Source organism: Rhagoletis zephyria, unplaced genomic scaffold (genome assembly GCF_001687245.7).
Source record: "Rhagoletis zephyria isolate East Lansing unplaced genomic scaffold, Rhagoletis_zephyria_1.1 Rzeph_scaffold_14541, whole genome shotgun sequence".
Taxonomy (NCBI): Eukaryota; Metazoa; Arthropoda; class Insecta; order Diptera; family Tephritidae; genus Rhagoletis; species Rhagoletis zephyria.
The window spans coordinates 1-9100 of NW_016171610.1; the positions used below are offsets into that span (position 1 = coordinate 1).

A 9100-nucleotide genomic window follows, 5' to 3' on the forward strand; every position below is an offset into this window, starting at 1 on the left:
TTTCATGTTCATTAAGGTTTATTAACACCAATATACCAACTGGAAAACTAACCGAAGAGCTACAAAATGACGATTATTTGATGTACGTTCTGAGCAAGTATGATTTCGTTTCAACCAATTTAAAATTTCTTAGTTTTAAGTGATGAAATCGATAAATATTTAGAATAGAAATTCTCCAAACAAAGATGATTTTGCAATGAATGTTGAATTATTTGCAAAGATATCAAAAGTGTAAGCAGTGTGGTTATCAAGCTCCGATTTTGGTGACCTAAGAGAACTAGAAGAAAATTACCATAACAAATTACAAAATGCTCTTAATAATCATTAAAAATGATCTAAAACAGAAGAAAATGCCCGTAACAAGTTTTAGTGTCATGAATTTAAAAAAAAAATACTTGTTTTAAACTATTTGTATTGTTTTCGAATTAAATCTTTTAAAAGTAACTTTTCAGATCATTTATCGTCAGAGATGAACAATATGTGTTATAGGCGACATACACAGTGCGTCTGACTCGAGAGTCGGTTTGGATGTGTTGGTAAAAATAAATATATGTTAGTTACACCGACATTATTCTGGCATGACTCGGAATGACTCAACTGTGTGTAGTCGAAAGGCGAGTCAACACGTACACAGATGACTCGTGAGTCAGACGCACCGTCTATGGCGCCTACTATAAGAGAAAAGGTTGATCTGGGGATTTTACAGTTCAAAATACATCCCTCTTCACTTCAATTTCGCAATTCTTTTCATTCAAAAAACTGGACTTATATACTGAGGGAAATAATGTATAGTACAAATGAATACTTTATATTTGATTATCGTTTAAAAATGTTCGAATTTAAAAATAATATTTTCATACAAAATTTATTACGCACGTATCACATCTGAGCACGATTGAGAGAATACACAGGTTGCGCCGATCTCGGACCGCTATTCCTCTCTTAACGAATTTGACACAATCGTTGTTTGCATGACGTCACTTGTGCAACTTGTTTACGTTTTCTTTGCAACATTTTTTCTTCTTCTTCCATTCTTGCTCACGTTTTGGCATTTCTCTCTCGCAATCGCACCAGTGTTACGTCAAACAAAAGTTATTCTCAAAAATCCTCTCTGATCGGCGCAATCTTGTATTCTATCATTCTTGACATCTGAGTATATATATGAGTGTACATACACACCCCAAGCATGCAGCAGCGCCGCTCTGAGAGCGGTGACAACACACCCATTCATACATAGTACATGTTTATCCGTACAAATCGCGTGCTGTGGTGTTGATGGATATTCAACATTTGAAAGCAAATTTATATGCCTGGGTGTAGTTGAGTGCGCAAAGATGCATGCCACAATTTGTTGATATCCAGCAATGGTCAAAGTTCGAATTCCGCTGCAGGTAACATGCAAATTCAATTTTTTTTTTTTTTAGTTTTTGTCTTGATTATTCACTTCACGGATGCTTTTTCATAACGAACGCGGCCATTTTAATATGCGCGTAATTGAATTGAATATTCACCAATATACAGTACTTTCGTTGACGTTTATAGTAAGATCAATTACGTTTCTATTTGATTTTAATATTTTTTTTCCCTCAGTGTAGGTAGCAGCCAAATAAAGTCCTTTTTAGTCTCATTTCGCGGACTGATCATATCTGAATCGGCGAAAAGAAAGAAGGCGCTTTGAATTGTTTTACGAGTATTATGCTGCTTTTGTTTAAAAAAAAATCCTGAAGCATTTAATACATAGATAATATAGGCCGAACAGCTGGACTTGAACTGCAAAAATTGAGTTCCTGGATTCAGAATTTAAAGGATAGGCGTTCGCATAAAATCAACATAAGTGTACAAATTGTTAGTAGGGCCCGCATCGTATGAAAGAAATGCATATATATATGTACATATATGCTTCTTATTCTCGTAATACTGCAATAAAGATATAGAAAAAAGTCGTTTTCATGCTACAAAATCTGTGATAAATGCGGTTTCGAAAAAAGTGTTTGTTAGGGCCTTTGGGAATTAAGATAACGATATGCATTTATTAGTTAAAATTTGAATTTTTATAACTACTCGCTAGTGAGAAACCAAAATTACTCTCTCAAAGTGCCTCTCAACAGCCCGAGAACACAAAAATGGGCCTTTTCGTCAAAACGTCAGTCAGGATATGCATATTTTTAACGCTGACTGTATACACATTTCCGAAAAATGTTGAAGTTGAGTTCAAAAGGTGTAATCATTAAATTTGATTATAAAACATGAACAACACAATGGCCCTTCACACACAAGAACTATGTTATTAGTTAAGGCATTTTGCATTTTACGTGGCGATATTAGTTACGTCTTTTTCCATTTGGATGAGAATATAAATACATATGTATGTATGTATATATAAGTATGTGGGTATTTAACTGCCCTTTAAACAGTTTGCGAACGTTCGAAAGTGGGCTTCGCATACCGAACTGAGAACGAACTCATAACAAACCTTAGTTTTCCATAGTATTTTTGTATTTAGTATTTTTGATGCAGAAATGTATCTAATACTGCATCAAATAGAAAATTAAAAAAAAAAAAAGTTGCTTACATCTTTTTAGCGGTTGGGGCTCGGTATATTGGAAATACACTCCAGATGGGTTCGAAAAAAATTAAAACCATAGTAACTAGAGGGGAAGTGAAATCCAGCTCATTCCCGGAGGGGAGTGTAAGACTATAGGGCTGTTCATAATGTTGTGGAAATGGTCTTGGATTTGCAAGTGGAATTGCATTTGCAAATTTTATGCTTGCTGCCGTGGCAACCGTGCTCCTTTTACTGTTGTAAATTTACAATGCAACGAATATGCAAATGCAGGAGCTAATGCACAAAATCCTTAACTGCGCTAATTACTCCCTCTCATTAAAATTTTAATTCGATAATGGACTGGATTTCGAAATCATAACGAAGTGATAATACATTAGATAACAAAGGTTCCGATTTGCTGGAGAATGGCCTGGTTCTCGAATCGAATACTAATCTATTAAAGATTGGTTTTCCAATCATATTCGAATTGTTAACCAAGCCCAATATTTTTTCCGGTTCTTATTCAATAAATGGTTTTTTTTCAGCCAAAATAAGTCAAAATGAAGACGGGGTCATCCCCATCATTTGCTCACCCACTAACGCCTGGGTTGGTGCCATCCACTTTTCCATCAACCGGTGCTACCAGTTATATGGAGGATTTTGAAAATATCATCGCCAGCGGCAAAGAACCGGTAATGACCAAGGAGTACAAACCCCAAGTGGCCAATGAGTTTGAGCGGTACTTGAATCCACAAACATTAAAACGACATGTTTTTCGCAGCGAAAAAGTGCGAAAAATTATCGAGCATTACGCGCAAGCGAATAATTGTCCAGCGAAGCAGATCGAAAAGCAAGTGAAGGAGATCATCGATGAAATCGGCCTGGAGCGTAACTTGCCGATTATACGCTGGTGCGGTATGGCCATAACGGCGATTTCAAAACGCATCCTCTCGGGAATTTACGTGAATTCTAAAAGTATTCGAACAGTTCGTGAACAGTTGGGTCGTAATCCTGTATGCTATTTGCCCAGCCATCGTAGCTATATGGATTTTGTGCTAATGTCATACATTTGCTTCTATTACGACATTGAAATACCTGGAATAGCGGCCGGAATGGGTGAGTAAGCTGCATTTTTAATGGCATAAACATCGAAATTTTTTATGTTTCTAATGCATATTTAGACTTTCATGCCATGTTTGGCATGGGCACAATGCTGCGTAAAACCGGTGCTTTCTTTATGCGTCGCTCCTTCTCAAATGACGAACTTTACTGGGACATCTTTCGCGAATATATGTATTCATTGATCTCCGTTTATCACATCGGTGTTGAGTTTTTTATAGAAGGAACGCGCAGTCGCAACTTCAAGGCACTTGTGCCGAAGATTGGATTGCTCTCAATGGCATTGCTTCCCTACTTCACCGGGGAGGTGCCAGATGTTACCATTGTGCCAGTCAGTATATCCTATGAACGCGTACTCGAGGAACAATTGTTCGTCTACGAACTTTTGGGTGTGCCAAAGCCAAAAGAGACAACTAAGGGCTTCTTCAAGGCGTTGAAGATTATCGATGAACGTTTTGGCAAAATGTACCTGGATTTCGGCGCACCGATTTCTGTGCGTGAATTCTTTGGACATACGGGAGCAGATCGTATGCAACGGGCTGCCGTGGGTGCGCATTTGCAAAAGTTGGACAAGTGCGAGTTAGATTTGATAAAGAAGCTGGCTAACGAGGTTTGTGTGCTTACTGTTTGAACAGCCATCTACTTCCAGCTTCATGTCAATATGAATTTTTATTTTTGCAACTTGACAGGTAATTTATCAACAGCAACGGCGCATCGTTATTAGTACGTTTAACCTGCTAAGTCTCTACTATGCTAGTCAATTATACGCAGAACATTCGGTTAACATTGATAAGTTAGCGTGCGGTATTAGCGAGCTGAAGTATTTGTTCGAGGAGTTGGGAGCTCATGTTGCCACCGACTTGAATCGTCTCCAAGAGGAAATAGTCGAAACCGTTGAAATACATTCGAATATTGTACATTTTCACAATGAACGACTGCAATTTACGCAGGTCGCCGCAGCGCAGCTGGCACAGGAGATCGATACCAAAAGACTGAAGGCACATGCGCTACTGCCGCAGATCATGGCTGTTGCTGTGCCGGCTCTAACATTACAGCTGTATATAAATCCCTGCATGTTTTGGCTTGCGCGCCCGTCATATCTTATACTTGCTGCACTTCAATTGCGGAAAGAGCAGCAAAGTCACACAGACAAGGCAAGCCAAGCGCTTACCAGCAGCTATTCTACGGTTGTAGCAAGCTTGTCGGAACGTGTCGCTACACTTGATGATATTTTCAAGCATGAATTTATAATTGAATCCAACAGGGACATGGAGGTGAGTGATTGCGAGAGTTTATAAAACGGCTTACGGCCAACATATGGAAACATTTACATATTTATTTTTGGAGTGAAATTTCTTTCAAAATTGTCACGAAAAAGTGTGACACTTGAGATGTAACGAATGTGCTTCTCTATTTCTTCTCCCTCTCTCTCTCTCTCTCTTTATGGCCTTTTATATAATCGTTGAATTTGGATATAGAAAAGCTACGCAGCTAAGATAATGACTAAGTATTCAGTTTGAGATCGAGTTTAAAGGCAGTGTCATACGACTGGTAAATTTGTACAGATTTGTACATTTTTTACAAAATAAAAAGTTGGGCGACAAGTCACACGATTGGTACATTACAGCGAACTTCTATTGAAAAATTTGTACAAATTGTTTGTCGGGACACTGCCAGAGTAATGTGAATATGTGTTGCTTAATGTACATACATAGTATGGAAAACAGAAAGCAAATTGTAATTATAGTTATCATCTCAGAATTGGGGGAAAATCAATGTAAATTTTTCACGAGATCAGCCTATGATCGGATTACTAAATAAAAAATGTCAGTTAACTATAAATAATCGACGAAAAGAATCTAAAATAAGATAACGCATTACTACTGAGGCTGTATTTTCCAAGTAGTCGGGGAAATCAGATTTTTTTTTCATAAATGCATGCATCGGCTATCATAAACGTATGGAATATGAATAAAATACAAGTATGCCGCTTGCCATAACCAGTGGAGATTCACCACGCTAGTCCAAATAAAAAATGTATGGAAAACGGAAAATTACATTGATCGTTATATGAATTTCCGTGGTGAATCTCCAGCGGCGGTGAGATACGTATGACATCATACAATAAAAATAATGTTAACTCTCAATTACTGTTATATATATAAGACGCTTTCGATTCGCCACTTCTCTGCTCGCTGAGTTTGACTTAAGCTCGCTTAAAGAAAAATTTTTGTATGCGACGAAAGCAACAACAAAGTTAGCTAGCTGCGACAAACGATGGTGTGTTTGGTTGTATCTCAGTGATTTGGTTCGTTTCGCCACTCGCTAGCTTTTGGCGAGTCGATGGCACAATAATTTTAAACCAATAAAATATTCCCAATTAAGTACCATAGTCATTACATCAAAATTAGACCGTCTGCAATTAGAAATTATAAAGAAATGATTGTAGAAAAGTTTCACTTCCTTAGTGTGGCCCAGGCGCACTATTGTTTTTTTCCTTGAATAATGTTTAATTTTTTATTACCCTCATAGGAATTCGAGCGAAATCTCAGCTTACTATCGAAACATGGCATGCTGACAATAGAATCCAATAACGGTCAAATCTCCTTTAACGAAAACGAAACTACTAACGTTATACTGTCCTCGTTAGCGCCTTTTCTATGCGTATACTACCAACTAGCAGTAACCGTTAATGAGGTAACTGGAACCAAATATTAAAATTTTGCTAACAAATAAAAACATTTTTGTATCTACATTTTCAATAGTTTCCCACCCCTAGTTTGGCATCACCTTCCATCAGTGAAATTTCCAATGAATTTAGCACAAAGGATATACTTATACACATGCAGCAGCGTATAGAGAAACTTCTACAACAACAGCATGCCAGGAATGTACATCCTTATTGTCTGGCCCTGGATAATTTAAATATCGCATTGTACTCATTTCAACAAGCCGGATATCTGCTTAAGAATAAGGAAAATGGCATGCTGCAGCATTCTTCTGGTAAACCGTTAAGATCATTGGAAGCAGAACTATTGTGCTACTGTCAGTTATTGCCATTTCAACAATACTATAGAGCAACGAGCGAACAAATAAACTCCGTGCCTTCTAAGTTATAACTATTAAAACAACGTAGCAGAAGTACGCTGGTGGCACAGGCCAAGAATTGTCATGTCGCTTTTGTTTTTTTTATGTTAGTTTTCATTTTGCCAATACTACGCTTAATAATCGACTTATTCGTTTAGTTCAATTAGAATATTTTCTTGAGCACAAAGTAGAAGTTAGTATCCCTATATGCCTAAATAAATGTCCTGAATGGTAAATTGGTCATAATTGGGCGCAGAAAATATTCAGCCAGTAAAAGCTTGATATACAACGTATGTATAAGCAACGATGGACCAAAGAAATAGAATAATTTAAGGAGACACGGAATCCATAGGAAGGCTCGGTCCCAAATCTGTGGCATTGAATTAATTTCAAATAAGGAAGTCATCCGCGCTACATGCATTTTAGAGGCATAGTTGGGATATTTTTTTGAACTACAACATTTTGTCAAAACGAGTTTATTAAATACGTTAACTTAGCAGAAAATTGTTATTTGGCATTCCTTAAGTAACTGAAAAGAAATAAGCAAATGGATAGCATCAACAAAAGTTTAGAATTTTCAGAGCTGAAGAAAAATCGTAAAATACATACATATTAATTCGTACACTAATGGATAGAAACGCTTTGACATTTCAAAAAGTCCAGTCGGCCATAAAAACGCTCAAACAAGAAATTTGCACAACTCTGTTTCCGAATAATCGTTAAACACAAAAAACTTAATGCATTTATTCGCCAACAAAATATGTATATGTTTAGCTTATCATTAATCCTTTACATCTTACATTCCATCGGCCTTTAATAATAGAGTATTTACATACATACATACATATGTATGTACATACCAGGGTTGTTTCTAATATTATTCCAAAATAAAAGTCCTTTCCGGATAATAAACAAGCCGCTTATCCAAATTAAACAAGTTTCGTATCAAATGAAAGAGAACTTTAATATCTTTATAACTGAAGTGTCTAAACGAGGAAAGCCACGTATTGAAAAATATTTCAATAAAAAATGTTAATTATTTACCATAGAACAAACCTTGTGTCAGGTATATGCATTTCTTTAGTATTAAATTATAAAAAAAAATATAAATTAAGGTCGTTCGTTATTTTTGTTTAAAAGCTATTTCATTCCTCTTTCATATGATACCGAATTTGTTTAATTTGGACAGGCGGTTTGTTTATTATCCGAAAGAACTTTTATTTCGGAATAATATTCGCAACAACCCTGGTACATACCATTGGTATTTGTTTCAGTAATAATTTCAAGTACTCTTCAACTTTTTCTGCGATCCTTATGGGCATATGAGGCGCATGAATGATTTTATTAAGTATTTATGTACACATGTATAAGTTACATACATATGTATATGGTATAGCAATGCAATGCCATATGATATAAGTTTTACATAGTACGTATCGTCATTAGTGAGATTCTGGTACCAGTGCTTAGATGTATAAATACACTTCGTTGCATAATTATAAGTCCAGTGCATATGTCTTTGAAATAGCCGTCACAATTAAGATAGGTCACAACTTTCTTCTATGAATTTTGCACGGTAAGAGCTTCAACAATATTCGCACCCTTGTGCTCTCGTGGATGAGGAATACTGCCAAAGAAAGTCTATGCTGATAATCGCAAATTTGAAAAGGTTATTTGGCTTAAATTGGCGATTTTGCAAGGGTGGCATAAGCAGGATCCTGCATTACCGAAGACATTAAGTCTACATAACATACATAAAAAAAACATATTCCGACGAATTGATAACCTTCTCCTCTATTTGAAGTCGGTTAATAAGGAAGCCCATACTTCAGTTAAATAAAGTCAATGAAGCACAAATAGAGTATTAGAAGGACATATTTGATGTTTTACTCATTTTATTGGGGTTTCTGTTTTTGGGTGTATAGTTTTGCAACAAGTAATTTTTAGATTTTTTTGATGTCTTTTAAATTAGGTTATGATTATTAAAAAATTTATCACTCTATTTTAAGAGAGCTCTTACCATGCAAAAGTCACAGAAGACAGTTTGACGGCTGTTGCAAAGACTTTTGTACTGGCTTTATAATTATGCAACGGAGTGTATACAGCGTGGCGACGAATAACTGTTACCCATGTTTTTTTTGAAAAATAGAAAAGAGTCCTTTATAGAATTTACGAAAACAGTATTTTATTGTTAATTTTCACAGATTTAAACTTTATATTAACTAGTGCAGTGAAAACTTTGGGAGATAAGTACATGCGGCATACAAGTCTTTTTCAGGTTTATTTTTTTGGACTTTGTATAAAAAAAGACAAAAAAAAAAAAGATTGGTCGAATGAATGGCCGCCCTA

General features: G+C 36.0%; 1 protein-coding gene across 1 annotated transcript; it reads left to right on the forward strand.

Annotated features, from left to right (window-relative positions):
* Positions 1 to 15: 15 nt before the first annotated feature.
* Gnpat (dihydroxyacetone phosphate acyltransferase) lies at positions 16 to 7055 on the forward strand. The gene is made up of 6 exons (XM_017634924.1): positions 16 to 97; positions 3091 to 3661; positions 3727 to 4274; positions 4354 to 4938; positions 6197 to 6361; positions 6430 to 7055. Exons 2-6 carry the CDS (start codon positions 3106 to 3108, stop codon positions 6781 to 6783), a joined length of 2208 nt encoding a protein of 735 aa, XP_017490413.1. The 5' UTR covers positions 16 to 97; positions 3091 to 3105; the 3' UTR covers positions 6784 to 7055.
* The last annotated feature ends 2045 nt before the right edge of the window (positions 7056 to 9100 follow it).

What these genes read in the sequence shown, in the direction of transcription:
- Gnpat (XM_017634924.1), top strand. Translation starts at nt 3,106, where the DNA reads ATGAAGACGGGGTCATCCCCATCATTTGCTCACCCACTAACGCCTGGG. An exon ending in TGGAATAGCGGCCGGAATGG is followed by an intron (nt 3,662 to 3,726) that starts GTGAGTAAGCTG and finishes ATGCATATTTAG; the next exon opens with ACTTTCATGCCATGTTTGGC. An exon ending in TAAAGAAGCTGGCTAACGAG is followed by an intron (nt 4,275 to 4,353) that starts GTTTGTGTGCTT and finishes GCAACTTGACAG; the next exon opens with GTAATTTATCAACAGCAACG.